General features: G+C 31.9%; 4 protein-coding genes, 1 non-coding gene and 1 pseudogene across 5 annotated transcripts; 4 read left to right on the top strand and 2 right to left on the bottom strand.

Moving 5' to 3' along the window:
- Positions 1-167: 167 nt before the first annotated feature.
- On the top strand, positions 168-7,438 carry LOC107956115 (polygalacturonase-like). Its single transcript, XM_041086151.1, has 5 exons — positions 168-579; positions 6,323-6,354; positions 6,469-6,758; positions 6,836-7,064; positions 7,220-7,438. Exons 1-5 carry the CDS (start codon positions 168-170, stop codon positions 7,436-7,438), a joined length of 1,182 nt encoding a protein of 393 aa, XP_040942085.1.
- A 2,130-nt stretch (positions 7,439-9,568) lies between these two features.
- Positions 9,569-10,478, top strand: LOC107956707 (polygalacturonase-like). The gene has a single exon (XM_016892268.2). It carries the CDS (start codon positions 9,655-9,657, stop codon positions 10,138-10,140), a length of 486 nt encoding a protein of 161 aa, XP_016747757.1. The 5' UTR covers positions 9,569-9,654; the 3' UTR covers positions 10,141-10,478.
- LOC107956114 (polygalacturonase) lies at positions 10,258-11,178 on the top strand. Its single transcript, XM_016891855.2, has 3 exons — positions 10,258-10,484; positions 10,574-10,802; positions 10,960-11,178. Exons 1-3 carry the CDS (start codon positions 10,258-10,260, stop codon positions 11,176-11,178), a joined length of 675 nt encoding a protein of 224 aa, XP_016747344.2.
- A 524-nt stretch (positions 11,179-11,702) lies between these two features.
- On the top strand, positions 11,703-13,271 carry LOC107956112 (polygalacturonase-like; annotated as a pseudogene).
- A 2,439-nt stretch (positions 13,272-15,710) lies between these two features.
- Positions 15,711-16,747, bottom strand: LOC107956706 (two-component response regulator ORR10). Its single transcript, XM_016892267.2, has 3 exons — positions 16,458-16,747; positions 16,160-16,373; positions 15,711-16,079 (listed from the first exon to the last, which is right to left on the bottom strand). Exons 1-3 carry the CDS (start codon positions 16,561-16,563, stop codon positions 15,896-15,898), a joined length of 504 nt encoding a protein of 167 aa, XP_016747756.1. The 5' UTR covers positions 16,564-16,747; the 3' UTR covers positions 15,711-15,895.
- A 3,196-nt stretch (positions 16,748-19,943) lies between these two features.
- LOC121212820 (U4 spliceosomal RNA) lies at positions 19,944-20,094 on the bottom strand. The gene has a single exon (XR_005908194.1). It is a non-coding gene; the product is annotated as a U4 spliceosomal RNA (small nuclear RNA).
- Positions 20,095-21,415: the final 1,321 nt, after the last annotated feature.

The following is a 21,415-nucleotide window of genomic DNA, read 5'->3' as shown; positions in this document are numbered from 1 at the left end:
ATTTCATACAACCACACAAAACAGCTGCTTTCTTTAATCCTACACTTCCACAATTATTCTCTTTAATCCTGAATCTGAGAAACTATAAATATCCTTTTTCTATGAGACTCTTCTCATTCATCAATCACCCTCTTAATAACTCACTACTTTCATCCCCGTTTCAAATGATGAACCTCACACGTCCTTCTCATGCCATTATTCTCTTTCTCTTTTTCATCTTAGCCATAAATTCAACGTCTGCATTAATAAAGTACAATGTGTTAAAATTTGGGGCTAAGCCTAATGGAAAAACTGACTCCACCAAGGCTTTCCTCATGGCATGGGAAGCAGCCTGTAGCTCAGCTGACCCCACTATGATATATGTACCCAAAGGCCGGTATTTGCTCGGTTCAATGGCCTTCAAAGGTGGCTGTAAAAGCCCTCATATCACTATTAGAATTGACGGTACCCTGGTAGCCCCTCAGGATTGTAGAGTACTAGGCAAATCTACCGATTGGCTGAGCTTTGAAGGAGTGAATGGCGTTTCAATCCTAGGTGGTGCACTTGATGCCAAAGGACCATCTCTCTGGGCTTGCAAATGTTGGAATATTTTCAAATATTTATAGTATCCCAATAACTATAAATGAATGGGTGTAATTAATCAAAAGATAAAACTTTTGGTCATTGGTCAAAAGTTATATCATTTGATTTTTTAAAAAAGAATTATAACTATTCAAAAAATATTATTTGAATAGTTACAAAATTAAATGAATAATTATTATTATTTATTTATTCATAAAGACACCTATTGAAAGATGTCTCTATGAAGAGACATGAAAATTCCTATAAATAGGAATGGGATTTCATTTGGAAATCATATCAACAAATTCTAATATTATTTCTTCTCTTCCTTCATTTTCTAATATTATTAGATTATTCTATAAAGTATTGCTACAGAAATCCTTTGTAGAAATTGAGTTTTTGTTATACATTACTCAGTGCATAGTGGACTATTCTCGTCAGTGCAAAACGCAAATAGTCATTGGCTTCATTGTATCCTCGAGGTTAATTTGCTTGGAACTCGTTTGCACACTGAAGATAAGTGGGGGCGAATATAACCTTAAAGATAGTGGCTTGATACACGCCTTGGAGCCTGTCCTATTTCTTCTTTTTCTTTTCGAGTTCCGATCGTGTGTTCGAGTTTTTTCCTTACCGGAGTTTTGTACTAACAATTTTAAGGTTATATTTCATGATGACTACCACAACACATGAAAGTGGAACACTAAGGGAGTTGGCTTCCAACTTTGTTAAACTTGATCGTTTTGATGGTGGCAATTTTCGACGATGGCAGAAAAAGATGCACTTTTTGTTATCAACTTTGAAGATTGCTTATGTTTTGGATACTCCAAGACCTGAAGAGAATGAAAATGAATCTGTTGCTGCAACCCGAGAAAGACAAAAATGGGACAATGCTGATTACATGTGCATGGGCCACATATTGAATGGTTTATCTGATGGTTTGTTCGACACCTACCAAAACGACGTCACCGCTAAAGAATTATGGGACAAATTGGAGGCAAGATACATGACCGAAGATGTTACAAGTAAGAAATTTCTTGTCAGTCGTTTCAATAATTATCAAATGGTTGATGGTCGTTCTGTTATGGAACAAATTCGTGATATTGAAAAGATGCTGAATCAATTTAAGCAATATGATATGAAAATGGATGAAATGATTGTGGTATCCTCCATAATAGACAAACTTCCTCCATCTAGGAAAGACTTTAAAAGAAGTCTAAAACATAAGAAAGAGGAAATATCTCTTGAGGCTTTGGCAAATCATCTTCGTATTGAAGAAGAGTATCGAAAACAAGATCAGAACCTAAATTCTGAAAATGCCAAAGTACATGTTACGGAGGAAGTACAGACTACTAAACCATTCAAGAGAAAGTTCAATCAGACTGATAGAGCACCTAAGTTCAAAAAGAAACAAAAGGGCTCATGCTATCATTGTGGAAAGCCGGGACATTTCAAGAATGAATGTCGATTTTTAAAAAGAAATCATCTTCTAAGGCTGATAATAACGAAAAGTTCGTTGCAATGATATCTGAAATTAATATGGCACAAGATGATAATACATGGTGGATTGATACCGGAGCAACCAAACATGTGTGCAAAGACAAAAGCATGTTCACAAAGTTCACACAATGTGAAAATGACAATGTCTTGTACATGGGAAATTCTTCCACCGTAACAATTAAAGGCAAAGGGTCTGTTGAACTACAATTCACTTCTGGAAAGGTTTTAACCTTAAATGATGTATATTATGTACCAGAAGTTAGGAAAATTTAGTGTCTGGAAGTCTGTTGAATAAGTTTGGTTTCAAACTTGTTTTTGAGGCAGATAAGTTTATTTTGTCTAAGGGAGGATTTTTTGTGGGAAAAGGGTATATGTATGAAAGCATGTTCAAACTTAATATTATTAATAAGAATAAAAATACTATTTCTGCTTATATGGTTGAATCATTTTGTTTGTGGCATTATAGATTAGGTCATTTGAATTATAGAAAATTGAATGACATGTATAAATTAGATTTAATTCCTGTTTTTAATAATAATATTGAAAAATGAAATACCTGTATGTTGACTAAAATTACAAGAAATCCTTTCCCTAAGGTTAAAAGGAAAACAAAATTGCTTGATTTGATACATAGTGATTTATGTGACTTGCATAATACTCCTACATTAGGTGGAAAGAAATATTTTGTTACTTTTATTGATGATTGTTCTAGATATTGTTATGTATATTTATTGCATTCAAAAGATGAAGCGCTTGATAAATTTAAAGTTTATAAATCTGAAGTTGAACTTCAGTGTGAATCATTTATCAAGTGCTTAAGATCGGATAGAGGTGGAGAATACTATAATCCAAGTTATTTTGAACTCACTGGAATTGTCCATCAAGTTTCAGCCCCTTACACACCACAACAAAATGGTGTAGCTGAAAGGAAAAATAGAGTCTTGATTGAAATGGTAAATTCAATGTTATCATATCCAGGTCTTGGACAGGGTTTTTGGGGAGAAGCTGTTCTAACAGCTTTCATATATTGAATAGAGTTCCTAATAAGGAAACTAAAATAACCCCCTATGAACAATGGAAGAAAAGGAAACCAAACCTTAATTATTTAAAGGTTTGGGGTTGTAGAGCTATTGTAAAAGTTCCAACACCTAAACGTAAAAAGTTAGGTGAAAGAGGAATTGAATGCATATTTATAGGTTATGCACATAATAGCAAGGCATATAGGTTCATAGTAATTGAACCAAATGATTCAATTTCAATTAATACGGTTATTGAATCAAGAGATGCTATTTTTGATGAAAATAGATTTAATTCTATATCAAGACAATTACAACCACAACAATTGATTCATTCTTCAAATGAGAATGAGATTCCATTGAAACAAATTGATAATAATGATGAATCTTGTCAAGAATTAAGAAGAAGTAAGAGGATTAAAAAGGTCAAAGATTTTGGACCAGATTTCATTATGTTTCTTGTAGAAGGAAAAGGTGAAAGTATATGCAATAAGATACCTTATTGTTATAATACCGAATCTGATCCTATTACATTTGAAGAAGCAGTGAAATCTCAAGACTCTGCTTTTTGGAAAGAAGCAATAAATGATGAAATGGATTCAATAATGGGAAATCAAACTTGGATCTTAGTTGATCTTCCACCAGGTTCCAAACCAATAGGTTGTAAATGGATCTTCAAAAAGAAAATGAAGGTCGATGGAACCATTGATAAATTTAAAGCAAGGTTGGTAGCAAAAGGTTTTACACAAAGACAAGGTATTGATTACTTTGATACCTATGCTCCAGTAGCAAGAATTGCTACAATTAGACTATTAATATCACTTACCTCTATATATAATTTGGTTGTTCACCAAATGGATGTTAAAACTGTATTTTTAAATGGCGAATTGGAAGAGGAAGTGTACATGGAGCAACCGGAAGGATTTGTTGTTCCAGGACAAGAGCATAAGGTATGTAAGCTTGTTAAATCTTTATATGGGCTTAAACAAGCACCAAAACAATGGCACTAAAAGTTTGACAAGGTTGTTTTAGCTAATGGCTATAAAGTAAATGAATCCGATAAGTGCATATATAGTAAATTTGATAATGGAAAGGGTGTTATAATTTGCTTATATGTAGATGACATGCTTATTTTTGGCACGGATTTGGAACAAATAGAAAACACAAAGAAATTCTTGTCAAACAACTTTGCTATGAAGGATATGGGTGTAGCAGATGTTATTCTTGGGATTAAAATAACCCGAGATGAAAGCACTATAGCTTTATCACAATCACATTACATTGAAAATGTGCTTAAAAAGTTTGATCTTTTCAACTGTATACCAGCATCTACACCCATGGATCCTCAATTAAAATTAGTATCTAATGCTGGTAGGAAAATTGATCAATTGAAATATGCAAGTCTAATTGGTTGTCTTATGTACATAATGACTTGTACAAGACCAGATATTGCATATGCTATTGGAAAATTGAGTAGATACACAAGTAATCCAAGTAGTTTGCATTGGTAAGCTTTAAATAGAGTACTTAGGTACTTAAAGAAAACTATTAACTATGGATTGTGTTATAATGGATATCCTCCAGTTTTAGAAGGGTATTCGGATGCTAGTTGGATTACAAGTTTGGAAGATCATGCATCTACTAGTGGGTGGATCTTCATTCTTGGTGGAGGAATCATTTCTTGGGGTTCCAAGAAACAAACATGTATTACTGATTCCACCATGGCAGCAGAATTTATTGCATTAGCCGCTGCATCTAAAGAAGCAGAATGGTTAAGAAATTTGCTTTATGATGTACCTTTATGGCTTAAGCCAATTTCACCTATTTCTATCCGTTGTGATAGTGAGGCTACTCTAGCAAAGGCATATAGCCAAGTATATAATGGAAAGTCTAGACACATTGGATTAAGACATAGTTATGTCCGACAATTAATCTCTGATGGAGTGATCACTATTAATTATGTGAGGTCAAGTGAAAATTTGGCAGATCCTTTGACAAAAAGTCTTGCTAGAGATGCAGTAAAAAGGACCTCAAAAGGGATGGGACTCAAGCCTATTAATTAGAGTCACCCATGATGGAAACTCGACTCAACGCTTGGTATAACGTCAAGTCTTGAGTTCAATGAGACAAAGTACATCATTAGTATGTGACTGTTAGCACTATAAATAAATCCATCCTAAGATTAAAGTGCTAGGTACCCGTAATGATAAGGGAAGGATGAGTAATGTACTCTTAATGGACCCATAACATAAATATGTTAGAGTGTTATAATTACGGGAACACTTTTGATGGGATCTACCTATGTGAGTGGAAGTGTGGCCGCTTCTAGGAGCTTAAGGGCTTGGCTCTGACAGCACTCATGAAAAGAGGACATAGACACATGGCTATAATAGTGTCCCTAGATACTATGCATTGACTGATGTTGAAATCATTGTGTGAGATGTGTTCAGTTAATCAAATGGAATAGTTGGTTCAAAGCTTAGTCTACCATACAATTTCGATTAACTTTAACATGTTTTCACTAAGTGAAGGTTCAATCGTAAGACACCTTTATTTATGCAAATTGATTTCCAAGAATATCAAAATCTAAATATTTTGAAAATGGGGGGAGATTGTTGGAATATTTTCAAATATTTATAGTATCCCAATAACTATAAATGAATGGGTATAATTAATCAAAAGATAAAACTTTTGGTCATTGGTCAAAAGTTATATCATTTGATTTTTTAAAAAAGAATTATAACTATTCAAAAAATATTATTTGAATAGTTACAAAATTAAATGAATAATTATTATTTATTTATTCATAAAGACACCTATTGAAAGATGTCTCTATGAAGAGACATGAAAATTCCTATAAATAGGAATGGGATTTCATTTGGAAATCATATCAACAAATTCTAATATTATTTCTTCTCTTCCTTCATTTTCTAATATTATTAGATTATTCTATAAAGTATTGCTGCAGAAATCCTTTGTAGAAATTGAGTTTTTGTTATACATTACTCAGTGCATAGTGGACTATTCTCGTCAGTGCAAAACGCAAATAGTCATTGGCTTCATTGTATCCTCGAGGTTAATTTGCTTGGAACTTGTTTGCACACTGAAGATAAGTGGGGGCGAATATAACCTTAAAGATAGTGGCTTGATACACGCCTTGGAGCCTGTCCTATTTCTTCTTTTTCTTTTCGAGTTCCGATCGTGTGTTCGAGTTTTGTCCTTACCGGAGTTTTGTACTAACCGCAAAGCTTCCCACTCCAACTGTCCTTCCGGGGCTACGGTAGTATTCATTTTTCACTTCCTATATGATTCTAGGCTACACAATACTATATAATAAATAAACCTGTATCATCCATGAATTGACATGCTAATTTTGATTTGTGTGTGAGAGCAGACGTTAAGCTTTACCAACTCCAAAAATATCAGGATCCGTAGATTATTGTCCTTAAATAGTCAAATGTTTCACATCGTGATCAATGGATGCGAAAATGTACACGTCCAAGGAGTTAGGATCATCGCCGCAGGTGATAGCCCCAACACCGATGGCATCCATGTCCAATTATCCAAAAATGTCAATATCATAAAATGTTCAATTAAAACTGGAGATGACTGCATCTCGATTGGTCCCGGTACAAAAAACTTATGGGTCGAACAAGTCACTTGCGGTCCTGGTCATGGCGTTAGGTGCTTTGATATAAAATTATTTCCTTTTCATTATTATTGGTATAATTGGTTTGTTCTGATTTATTTGCACTTTGCAGCATTGGAAGTTTAGCAAAAGATTTGAAAGAGGAAGGGGTCCAAAATGTCACTATAAGAAAGACAATTTTTATAGGCACTCAAAATGGTTTGAGGATCAAGTCATGGGCTAGGCCTAGTACTGGATTTGTTCAAGGAGTTCGGTTTACGGATTCTTTGATGGTAAATGTGCAAAATCCTATTGTAATTGATCAGAATTATTGCCCACACAATCTAAATTGTCCTAATCAGGTATAGTATATTGCAATTATAGTATTAATTCTAAATATTTTTAGATTAAAATTGTTAAATCAATAGCAAATGGAAATGCTCTTGATTTTATTTATTTTTGGTACATGTCACTTGAAGCAGTTAAACTAATCTTGCTTATATTTCAATGATGGTAGGTATCCGGAATTAAAATTAAAGATATCATATATGAAGGTATTAGAGGAACGTCATTCACACAGGTAGCTATAAAATTTGATTGTAGCTCGAAGAATCCATGCACTGGGATAAGATTGCAGAATGTCAATTTGTCATATTTGAATAAACCTGCTCAATCATCTTGTTCCAATGTTCGTGGGAAAGCATTGAATTTAGTTCGACCAGAAAATTGCTTATAAATCTTGGTGATCAATTGACGAAAAATAGAATTTCTCCTCCTCTTTTTTATACATGTATTTATCGAGTGAAAATTATTTATTCTTTCTATATAATAATAAATAAATGTAAATTTTGTTTGATTTATTCTTCTCTACCAACAAAATTTAATTTGATTTAATGTTACAATCGTCATATTTGAAACACGTCATTGCATCATTCTTTAGTTTGTAAATTAATCGCATGAACAACTCGACAATTAGCCCTTGCAAGTTGAATAACCTTAAGAGACATTCCTAAAATTTAACTTGCCAACATCCTTACGAATTAGAAAAACTCAATTCTAATTAAAAAACTCAAATACACGATTTTTTTAAATTAGATCACTCATTCCCATAGCATAACTCATTTGCTCTCTTAATTGAATTCTACTAATTATTTTTATATCTATATTTCTCAATAGAGTTATGTATAACTATCAAAATTGTATGTAAAGACGTAAAAAAAATTGTATTAGAAACATCACCTTAATAAAACATGAAAAACAAGGTTAGATCGTGCTAGTATGTTGCATATTTCATAACTTGAATTATAGGTGGAATTGAAATTATGTATATTTCAAAGAGTACATGGAAGAAGGAAATCTTGATAATCTTAATGATCCATATTCAAATTCAAATAACGATGAACTTGGTCAATAACCAACAGATGATGATAATGAGCACATGTTAAATATTAAAAAGGAAATAACCCAACAAATATGTACTAGAACAATTAAATAAAATTGCATATGATGTGTGTTTTTCTTCTTATTTTTATTAGTAATTGTATTATTAACTAATTTTTTAGATTAACATGATACATATAATGATTTGATTTTAATCTTTGTTACTTGTTTAAAAATTATTTTTATCATACTAATAATTTTTTATAGTAATTAATATTTTTTTAAAAATATAAATCATGCAACTGTATAATTACAATTTGAATTGCCAAATATAATATAAGAAATTACGATGTAATTACCCTCTATCAACCAAATACATCTTAAGAATTACAGTTTTTTACAATTACAACATAATATAATCATTGTTCTAGTAATTACACTTTCATTCAATTATTTTGTCTTGTCTAAACAAATCCGAAAAAAATTAATTATGATAACTATAAAGTAAATTGTAAACCAAATAAACCAACTTTTTGCTTGATAAGAATGGATACATGTAAATTAGAAAAGGCTTTACGTTCCTTCAAAAATAAAACAAGGCTTTACATTAATTCAACATGAAGTTAAACGGCCTGCCTTCAATCCCATTAATATTTATATATAATTGTAAAGTTAAATGTTTTTTTATAGATGATGTTTCGGGTTTAAATCTAATTATAATCAAAATTTTAATTTAATTATATATAAAAAAATTAAAATAGTCTTGTAAAAATATAACTTAATTTATATAAAATAAGATATTTTAATAATTTTACAATTAAGTTAATGTTAAGTTGATTCGTGACATGAATATTAGTAAAACATTAATATAAATATAGATATAGATATTTTGACTTGGTTCGAATTGATGGGGTTTGAGATGCATCTCCTACTTCTAATAATATAGATATGGATAATGGTAGCTTTAAATAAACTCCCTTTTGATTTTGTAAAATAGGAGCAATGATTGTATAAACTACCATAAATTCAGGGTTTTGGTAGCTTTAAAAGAACTCCACATTGCTAAGCCAGATTAATAGGAAACTGAGTTCAACAGCAATCATTGCCAAATACAATATAAGCTTATATGACTGCGGGAGTTTGATGAAAGGTATCTTTGGGATAAATAAAAGAACAATTGGATTGTCTCATGTGCAAGCAAGAAGGTGATGAAATTCCTACTTACATCCAACACCAAATGTATTATTAGCATCTAATTAATTAACTTCAGCTTAAGTTGTAGCCAAGCAAGCTGCGAATAGCACACTGTATTTCATACAAACACACAAAAACCGCACCTTTCTTTAATCCTACACTTTCACTATTATACATTTATACTCTTTAATTCTCCTGAATCTACTAACCTATAAATATCCATTTTCTCATAAATTCTTCTCATTCATCAATCGACTTTCTTACCAAACAATACAGCTTAACCCGGTTTCAGTTTCAGCTTCATTCATTCACTCAATTTTCTGATCTATATATAAGTCCAACATTGTCTCAGTTTTCTTTAGAGCAAAGCTGTCTCAAATGATGAACCTCACACGTCCTTCTCTGTCCATTCTTCTCTTTCTCTTTTTCATCTTACCCATAAATTCAACGTCTGCATTAACAAAGTACAATGTGTTAAACTTTGGGGCTAAGCCTAATGGAAAAACCGACACCACCAAGGCTTTCCTCATGGCATGGAAAGCAGCCTGTGCCTCAGCTGACTCCACCATCATATATGTACCAAAAGGCCGGTATTTGCTCGGTTCTATGGCCTTCCAAGGTGGCTGCAAAAGCCCTCAAATCATTTTCAGAATTGACGGCACCCTGGTCGCCCCTCAAGATTATCGAGTACTAGGCAAATCTACCGATTGGCTGAGCTTTGAAGGAGTGAATGGCGTTTCAATCCTTGGTGGTGCACTTGATGCCAAAGGACCATCTCTCTGGGCTTGCAAAGCTTCCCACTCCAACTGTCCTTCCGGAGCTACGGTAGTATTCATTTTTCACTCCCTATATGATTCTAATTAAGCCTTTATCGTGGATGTAATTGACTTACTAGTTTTGATTTGTGTGTAAGAGCAGACGTTAAGCTTTACCAATTCAAAGAACATCAGGATCCGTAGTTTATTGTCTTTAAATAGCCAAATGTTTCACGTCGTGATCAATGGATGTGAAAATGTGGATGTCCAAGGGGTTAGGATTATCGCCGCAGGTAATAGCCCCAATACCGATGGCATCCATGTCCAATTATCCAAGAATGTGAATATCATAAAATGCTCAATCAAAACTGGAGACGATTGCATCTCGATTGGTCCCGGTACCAAGAATTTATGGATCGAACAAGTCACTTGTGGTCCTGGCCATGGCATTAGGTACTTAGATATAAAATTAATTAATTTTTTTATTAGGTATTATTATTATTGATATAATTGGCTTATTTCGATTTATTTGCCCTTTGCAGCATTGGAAGTTTAGCAAAAGATTTAAAAGAGGAGGGGGTTCAAAATGTCACTGTAAGAAATACAATCTTTTTGGGCACTCAAAATGGGCTAAGGATCAAGTCATGGGCTAGGCCTAGTACTGGATTTGTTCAAGGAGTTCGGTTTACAGATTCTTTGATGAGAAATGTGCAAAATCCTATTGTAATTGATCAGAACTATTGCCCACACAATCTAAATTGTCCCAATCAGGTATAATATATTGCAATTATAGTATTAATTCCAAATATTTTTAGGTTAACAATTGTTAAACCAATAGCAAATGGAAATGCCCTTGATTGTTATTTATTTTTGCTACATGTCATTTGATGCGGTTGAACTAATTTTGCTTAAATTTCAATGAGGGTAGGTATCCGGAATTAAAATTAAAGATATTATATACGAAGGTATTCGAGGAACGTCATCCACACAAGTAGCTATAAAATTTGATTGTAGCCCGAAGAATCCATGCACCGGGATAAAATTGCAGAATGTCAATTTGTCATATTTGAATAAACCTGCTCAATCATTTTGTTCCAATGTTCGTGGGAAAGCATTGAATTTTGTTCGACCAGAAAGTTGCTTATAAATCTTGGAGATCAATTGACGGAAGACGGAATTTTTCCTCTTTTTTATACATGTATTTATAGGGTGAAAATTATTTATTCCTTCTGTATATTAATAAATAAAGGTAAAAATTGTTTGATTTATTCTTCTTAACCAATAAAATTTTATTTGATTTCATGTTGCGTCAGTTATCATTAAGACATGTCATTACTTCATTGTTTAATTTATAAATTACCTGCTAGAACAATTCAACAATTAACCATGGTAAGTCAAACAAAAAATTGAAAGAAATAAAATACCTTGTACTCAAAATTTTAAATTTTGGCCTATTGTTCAAGTGTTGTTCTTGTTCAAGAACAACTTACATTTGAGTCGTGGTCGTACTCAAAACGCACAAAACGCTAGCTTTCTTTAATCCTACACTTCCACAATTATACACATATACTCTTTTCTACTCTTTAATTTAATTATCCTCAATCTGCTAAACTATAAATATCTATTTTCTCTGTAACTCTTCTCATTCATCAATCACCTACTTATCAAACGGTACAGCTTAACTCGGTTTCAGTTTCAGCTTCTTTCACTACTTCCATCACTCTGTTGATGAGCCTCACACGTCCTTCTCATGCCTTTATTCTCATTCTCTTTTTCATGTTATCCATAAATTCAACGTCTGCAACAACAAAGTACAGTGTGTTTAACTTTGGGGCTAAGCCTAATGGAAAAACTGACTCCTCAACCAAGGCTTTCCTCATGGCATGGGAAACAACCTGTAGTTCAGCTGACTCCACTATGATATGTGTACCCAAAGGCCGGTATTTACTCGGTTCTATGGCCTTCCAAGGTGGCTGCAAAAGCCCTCAAATCACTATGATATAATCAACGGCACCCTGGTAGCCCCTCAGGATTATAGAGTACTAGGCAAATCTACCGATTGGCTGAGCTTTGAAGGAGTGAATGGCGTTTCAATCCTTGGTGGTGCCCTTGATGCCAAAGGACCACCTCTCTGGGCTTGCAAAGCTTCCCGCTCCAACTGTCCTCCGGAGCCACAGTACTATTATATTTCAGTTTTAATTTTTCACTTAAGTTCCTGTATGATTCTAGTTAAGTCTTTATCATCCATGTAATTGACATGCTAATTTTCATTTGTGTGTGAGAGCAGACGTTAAGCTTTACCAACTCCAAGACCATTAGAATCCGTAGTTTATTGTCCTTCAATAGCTAAATGGTTCACATCGTGATCAATGGATGCGAAAATGTAGACGTCCAGGGTGTTAGGATCATCACTGCTGGTAATAGCCCTAACACCGATGCCATCCATGTCCAGTTATCTAAGAATGTCAATATTGCAAAATGCTCAATCAAAACTGGAGATGACTGCATCTCAATTGGTCCCGGTACCAAGAATTTATGGATAGTACTGGTCATAGCATTAGGTATTTGGATATAAAATCAAAATCCTTCTGATTTATTGTTATTATTAAGGACATAATTGAGTTGTTTTGGTTTATTTGCACTCTGCAGTATTGAAAGTTTAGCAAAAGATATGAAAAGAGGGGATCCAAAATGTCACCATAAGAAAGACAATTTTTGGGCACTCAAAATGGGCTGAGCATCATGTCATGGACAGGCCTAGTATTGGATTTATCCAAGAGGTTCGATTTATGGATTCTTTTATGAGAAATGTGCAAAATCTTATCGTAATTGATTAGAATTATTGCCACACAATTTAAATTGTCTCAATCAAGTATAATATATTATAATTATAATATAAAATTTAAGTATTTTGAGCTTAAAATTTGTTCAACCAATGGTAATGAAAAATGCCCTTGATTTTTATTTATTATTTATGTTGAATCTATACTACTTGGAATGATTGAACTAATATTATTTATATTTCAATGATTGCAAGTATCCTGAATAAAAGTTGAAGATATCATATATGAAGGTATTCGAGAAATATCATCTACACCAGTGGTTATAAAATTTGATTGTAGCTCCAAGGATTAGATTGCAAATGTCAATTTGTCATATTTGAATAAACCTACTCAATTATCTTGTTCTAATGTTCATTGGAAAACATTGAATTTAGCTCAACCAGAAAATTGCTTATAAACTTTGGACATCAATTGAGAGAAAACTTTTTTTATATTTTTATTTATACACATGTATTTACCGAAAGTAAATTATACACATGTATTTAACGAAAATAAATTATTTATTTTTTGTATAATAATAAATATATGTCATAAAATTTTTTTAATTAATCAAGCAAAGTTGATGAGATGCATGTTTAAATTTCTAATTTTATTTACATGTAATTTTTCTTAGTTTATGAATCAATAATTCCCCCATCTAAGGATGCCTATCATTGCTTCAATACTTTTATACTTTCTATATACTCTTCACATGCATTTGTATGTGCATCCTCATGTGGTGTTATAATTTAATCTTTTTATTTTTTGGTTTTAAAATAAGTTTATGAAGGTCTACGATGTTTAGAGGTTTCAATTGTTATTAATGAGAATGAAAATGTCCAACAATAGTAGTTTTATCTAATAAAACAACATTTGATTGGATGATAATTATGATCTATAGATGTGAAAGCACCAGATGTATAATTGTATCGGTATGCATCAGTTCCAATAAAAAGACAATGTGTCCATTGAGGATTGTTGTTTACAAGCAGCACAAGCAAGAAACAAAGACCACCACCAACTGGGAACTAAAATGGATTTATGTTTAAAACAGGAAAATATAGTATAAGGTTTAAAGCCAAATTATATTTCTAGACATGGATTAATATTTGATTTCATCGCTCTTGAATAAGAACCACTTCCATTTGAATATATTTCATGGCAACTCATGGAACCACCCTGTTGCTCACTGCCTGCACAAGAACCATCCATATACACATGAACATGCATGTGCCTGACCATGCATTATGTATGCATCTAGTTGGGCCCTTCCACCTAATTGCCCATTGGTTTTAGGTTGTCATTTAATAATAACAGGAAATGCTATGTCTCTTTCCCTGCAAATCAGAAAATTATATTTAAATCTCAACAGTAGAATCAAGTGGCATGTGGAGATATAAGAATAATAAGAGATGCCAAATTAAAAGCTTTCTTTTACTTCACACCAGTGGTAGGGAATGGCCATCATATATATAATCTGATTCTACTAATGTAATGTGGGGAATGAAGTGATACGCATACAATTATACCTGTCACTTTGCACTCAAGTGTTATTACCAACCAAATGTCTAAACATTCTACAAACCATGTCTTGCTTTTCATTTTAAGCTATGAATTGATTTCAAGGTCAAACGGCCATTATCAAGTTTTAGTCCCACTAGAGTGGGAATATAGCAAATCCACTCATAATTGCAAACCAATCCTTGCCTATTTTCCTCTCATCTTTCAAGCAATTTATTGGTTCCACTTAGAGCTAGTGGACTCATAAAAATGCACCACATAATCGCAAGCCAATCTTTTGTGAATAGAGTTGTCTTTAGATCTTGAAAATGTTGGAGAGTTTGAGTGGAGACGATAGATTCATAGACGATATGAAATTAAAACAATAGACTTTGAGATAGGTGACGCTTTTTAAAGAGTCCACAATTTGCCCACACACAAAGTTCTAGAGAGTTAAGATAAAAGTCCTCCTGGTATAGAATAAAACTTTTTTATTCCTTTTAATTAGCAAATCAAGGAATTATCTAAAACTTACTCTATTTTCTAAAAATGTTGGAGAATTTGAGTAGAGACAATAGATTCGGAGATGATATGAAATTAAAACAGTAGATTTCGAAACACGGGTGACATTTTTCAAAGAGAATAATTTGTCTCCCACAAAATTGTTAGAAGGTTAAGACGAAAATCTTAACTAATAATTATATTCTGAGAACCATAATCCCTCTATTTATATATACTCAATTGACACTATTGAATAATCAAAACCCTTCATATTGAACATACTTTTTAGAAAAAACATATCTCATGAACACTAAATGTATCCATTGAATTAATGAATCATCACTTTAAGAAATGCCCATGAATCACAAGTGATCCATTAATAATATCTAATGAATTTACAATCTACAATTTTCAATAGAAAAATAGAATTCGAGTCTTTGACTGTCCAGAGTCTCACCACGTATACTTGCGAATGAGACTGTCTAGATTTATTTTTGGTTAAATTATAGATCCTATCCAGAATTATTTTACTCTAGGTAGGTAGGTTATATTTGTTTTTTGCTTAGTAATGTTTAATTCTACTTATAGTAAATCATCGTAATAAATATAATTGTAATCTAATTCATCTCAAGCTTTGAGAAGATTTCTGGACAAGAGAAAAAAAAATTATCTTAGTCAGATGTTCATCAGTTCTAAATATAATCTGAGTTTCGAGTTCGAAACACGGTTGTAAAAAAAATCCTCCTCCTACTTCGTTCCAAATTGTCAGTTCTATTGCTAACCCTAAACCATAGAATTCCTCTGTTCATTATTGAAATAACTTTCCTTGATTATTGTAATAAGCAATCTGTCTAAATTGATGTTAAAATGAAATTCATTTCAACAAAATTGAGCTATATTTCTTCCTTATGGTGATTTACATAGCCTCTCTCCTCTTTCCTATACACTGATTTTGGTAAAGCAAAGAGAGAGAGTCAAGAATTTCTTTTCCCTATTTGATGATCTAATAAAAAATCAGAAAATATTGATGAATTTGGTGGTTCATTTCACTTCCAATTCATTGTATCTTGCCCTCGTTCTATCAGGGGACACAATTTCATCCATCGCCTTTCTCTTGTTTACATTTGTTTGCGTTCTTCTTTTCATCAAATGAGGCCTAAGCTTGTTTACATCTGATAATTGAACTGGCTTCAAAAAGAACTCTTCAGCTCCATCTTCAAGGCATCTGATTTCAATAAAATTTCATGTCAGCTAAAATTGATGAATCCAACTTTGATTAAATAACATGTTTTCAAGAGGCCAAACCTGTTTATTCTTGATGGGATATTGTCTGAAGACATGGTGACAACTGGTATGTCTTTGAATGATGAAGATTCTTTGATTTTTCGTAAGAGATCATAGCCTGTCATCCCTGGCATACAGTAATCTGTGATGATCAAATTCACTTCAACATCATGATGATCATTGTTGTTCAATCCAAGAAACTCCAATGCCTTGGTTCCAGAATCCACTGCAGTAACTGCAAACACCACCCAGATAAGTATAAGAACAAAGCCATGTTTGGTAGAAAAAGAAAACCCTGTTTGGGAGCAAAGAAACGAACCTTGATAAGAAGAAGTCTTGAGAAGCTTTTCAATGAGCTTTCTATCAATGAGGGTATCATCAACAGCAAGAACATGAAATTTAGTCTCGGAAGCAGCCATAACCATGATTAGTGAAGAAGATGTGATGAATTCAACAAAGCAAAATACACCCAGAATAGAAGATTGGAATGTTGAGGAAAAGGAGAAATGGGAGGTGGGTTATAAAAGGGATGGGAATGGGAAACAAAAGATGCAAATCCCCATTGGAGAAAATCAGACAGTTCGGAGAAAGTAAAGATCCGGTAGATTACATATAATATAAAATCTCCACAGATCTTCTAGCTATGATTTTCTTTGACTTGGAAAACGTGAAAGAATCAAAGATGGTGTTTGTGTTTCCAATTTTTTAATATTTACAGACTTGGTACTTTAAATTTAACTGATATTCAATTTAGTATTTAAACTTTTTTATTTCATTTCATACTTGACTTCAATATTCAATTTGGTACCCGAGTTAGCCTTTAATGTTAATTTCGGTACTTGAATTTTTTCAAATTGATACTCAAGCTCTCTTTCATCCCAATTAAGTATCTAAATTTAACTTTCACATTGAATTTGATACCTAAGCATTTTGCTATCCCAATTAAGTAGCTACGTTTTTTAACTAAAGCAAACATGTTAAACATTCATCGAGCCATGTGATGACATTTGGTTTAGATATTAAATTTAACAACAAAACCAAACTTGAGTATCAAATTGGGATAAAAAATAATTTAGGTATCAAATTAAATATTAAAACTAAACTTAGATACTAAATGGTATATTAAGCCTAATTGAATATGATGTTGTGTTACAGGACATTTTAACTATTGAGATCCTAGCCATCATAGCCACAAATATTGACCCTTTTGGGGTTACGAAATGTTCCACGAACATGAAAAATCAACTTTTTTAGACAAGTCGAATATATTTATAAGATATAATAAAAGATATGCCGTACATTACTATATAATATGCTGCACATATCACAATAATATCCTTCGTAATTCGTAGAAACTACCTGTAAGATTCCAACATAAGATATCACATAATATGTTAAAGTAATGAGAGATATTCATAAATATATTACATGTATTTCTATATAATAAAAAATTAAAATTAATTATATATTAAATAAAAATTAAATTCGATTTGGTTTGGTTTAGTTTTAAATAATTGGAATTTTTCAATTTTGTATTACATAAACCGTTCAAACACCTTGATTAGAGTTTACTTTCAACTTTTCCTTAATTAGAGGATAATTTTTATTGAACATTTTATTTGTCATCTAATCAACTATCTTGTTCCTTTCTCTTAAGATGTGATTATGTATCGCGCGTAAAACAAATAATTTTATAAAGCAATTTTAAAAGTGCGGTTTTACTTTTCATTAACCATGTAATGTCAATGAGAAGATATTATTTACCCATGTCTCGGACTATGAATTCCATTATTGTGAATGACGCTACATAATATAGAAGTCGTATATCCAACATACCAGCTTTCGGTTCATTGTTTATTTGAACTCAAGCTTTTACTTATATCAAAATATATAAGTCATGCATACATAGTCCGTTATTCACTCAAAATTTAGTTATGTCACACTATAAACTTCACAAGTGAATAAATCCATTAACGGAGTCAGGGTCTATTCTTCTTAGGTCCTATTCGATATATTGGCAGTCTAGTCAGTCACATCCTTATCTCTATCTTCTGAGAGTCATTCACTCTGATACCCAAGACAAAACATCTCCACTATTGAACTTGATAAACGACATATTAGTCTTTCAATCAGTTTGCTCATTTCTAATTATACTAAGGACTTGTTTAGGTTCGTCTACTAATATAAGTTATCTTTCCGCATTACGATCTGACCATGAAATATCGTTTAGTATTAGTTTAAACATTAGACAAACAATGAATTAATATTTGATTCTATTTTATTTTGTGTGCAAAAATTATATGAGGACAATTATACAAATTATATTGATGTAATCTATGAATTTATTTTATTAATTAATCTATTAAAAAAATTAAAATTTACAAACGAATATACTACACTCAAAATATCAAATTCAACGGGTGGACAAAAACTAAATAATCATAACATTTTGGAGACTAAATCACTGATTTAGATGAGCTAAGAATTAGTGTATTGGTCCCACTAATTATATTTTCCCGGGAATCCCTAGCAATGTTTATGATTATTTCCTTTCTATTCACATTTCTAAAACTGTCATCCATGTTAACATTGATTGTACCAATAGTTGAGAGGTAGTACTCCATGGATGTTCTACTCCTTTCTATGGCGATGAAAGAGAAATGCTTTGGGCCATTAATTTATCTGGTTTCTAGACTTGCTTTGGACATGATTTGATTCCCTCAGTAGCAGAATCATTCCTAACTTTCCAAATGAACTTGCAAGTTCATGTTACAAGGCTTAGATCAAACCCTTACCCCTTTTGGTTCAACATGTTGGAAACCTCATTCCACCATTCAACGTAAAAGGAAAAACCCAATCAGAGAAAGATAATAATAGAAGCTTGATGCCCTCCATACTGCTTGGGAAACAAAGGACATAAGAAAATGATGTGTCCTGAAGATTCCACTAGTTGTTTGTATCTATGACACTCCATTGCGAAGCTTCTGTGTTGTTTCGTCAGACTTTTTTTTCAGAAGTTATAACATTAGTGCACATGAGCAAAATGAACATTTTAACTCCTAGAATGGTATTGAGGTTCCAAATTGATTTCCATAGCCCTATTCTGTTAGTGGTATGAGTAGAGGTTCCCTCCTCCGCTTATATCTTAGATCTCATCGAAATGGCTAACTATAGCATCCTAATGGGTATTAATCGACAACATTTATGGTTTTGATCTATTAGTTCATAGAACACAGTCGTTGGCTCCCTCAAGAGGGATTCCTTGATACTTGAAAATTTTCAAGGTCGTGGGTTCATTTATTCTCCCAAATTGAAATGCTTCATCCATTTTTGGCATTCCTGATAAGCCTACATTAATAATAAAATTTATCTAATATAAAAATAAATGTATTTATTTCTTTAGAATTTCACAAGTATAATTGCACGAAATTAAATTGATGTATCTATTCTTTTAAAATTTTATGTGTATAATTACATAAAATTAAAGTTTATATATATAATTATACATTATTCATGAATTTTCAGATTTATCCTAAAACATATTATACATAAATTTTCAGTTACTAATTTATGATAAATTTCCAGTTACTAATTTATGATAAATTTCATGTTAAGAATTTTGTAACAATTTAAAATATACTATTTTTACAGAAATTTTAGAAACTTCAATCCTCAATTTTAACATTCCACTAAAACTTGTGCCCATTCAAAAACAAAAAACCATAAGACTAAGACCAAAGAGACCCCATCCAGAAACACGCAGAGGACCCAATTAAGAAAAAGCTTTGAGAACTAGGAATTGTAGGGCTTTACCCCAAAGGGAGCCCTTCCAGAAATTCTCGAAGGCCCAGGCTGAACCCAGGCCTAAGAGGGGGTTTGGAAATAGTTTTCAACCAGCAATAGACGCGCCTCGGTTAGAACCTCACTAGCTGCGTCATTGCCCCAAGCGCAAAGATGCTTCGTTCAGAGTTTTCGCTCACCTTTTATAGCCGATGCACGGAGTGGCATGTTACTAACTAATCGATGTGGGAATCGACTCAATTACTTACATTCAGTTGAGTTTTTTTGCTATTTGTGATCGAAGAGAATCATCATATTATAACTACAAAATAATTAATAAAATCTACCAAAATATAAATTATAAATGCATTTTAAATAATAAATTTAAATTATATATAATATTTAATCTGAATTTATAAACCATATTTTTAATATTAAAAACACATACAAATATAACTCTCATAAATTAATAACATTTTAATAGTTAATGGAATAATTAACTCTCATAAAATTTATAAATTATTAAAAGTAGCATTGCACTTTGCCCCTTAAAATGGTAAAAATTTGATTTAATCCTTTAAAAGTTATAAAGATATAAGCTATTAAAATGGTAAAATTGTATTTTTATTATTTTAAAATTTACAATTTAATTTCGACCCCTTAAAAAATTTCTAGCTTCGCCCTTTTTTCGTCATGTCTTTATTATTATGTGGGTTACTATATGGGTTGCCATGCTTAAAACTTTAATGTTTTAATCAATATTTCTATTAAAAAAGCCATCGATTCTACTCTTTTTGAAACGCTAATGATCATATATGACTTTTTTAAAGGTCTAAGGGAAATTTTAGCTTAATAAAAATAAATGCCAAATTGATAAAAAAAATATAAACGTTTAAAGCTAAATTTAGCATTATGCCTAATGGAATATAGACCCCTCTTATGTTATTTTTCAATATCATTGACATTGATATAACCCACTATGTTAGTAAAAGATTGTGTAACAAATTTATAAAAAAAATTAATATAAAAATCAAACGTGGCTTTAAATGAAATAATAAAATTGAGATAATAAAAATTTTGATGTCTTGGTTTCAAATCACATCATGCGTGTTTTTCTTAAATTTTATATAAAAGATAAAAATACTCTTTATTTTTTAATAAAAAGTAATGAGTTTTTAGTAATTTGACAATTAAGTCGGGACTCAGTTGATGGCTAACACCAACTCTATCAAACCTTTAAATAATAGTATAGATACTTGATACTATGTTATTTTATTTTGAAAGGTTCCTTGAATTTTGATAGGCACGTGATCTTAGAGTATTTTGAATAATTATGAATGATTCGTTTTTGTAATGACCTGAAATTCACGGGTACCGGAAAAGTGAGTTATAGGGCCTCCGTCTTAGTGAAATAAGTTCGAAAATAATTATTAAAAATATTTATGAGCCTAGTGGTGTGTCTAATTAGGATCTAATTAAGTGAATTTAGCTTAATTT

This window comes from Gossypium hirsutum, chromosome A13 (genome assembly GCF_007990345.1).
Source record: "Gossypium hirsutum isolate 1008001.06 chromosome A13, Gossypium_hirsutum_v2.1, whole genome shotgun sequence".
Lineage (NCBI taxonomy): Eukaryota > Viridiplantae > Streptophyta > Magnoliopsida > Malvales > Malvaceae > Gossypium > Gossypium hirsutum.
Note: the sequence above shows the minus strand (reverse complement) of the source record. Positions and strands in the feature narration are given on the sequence as shown.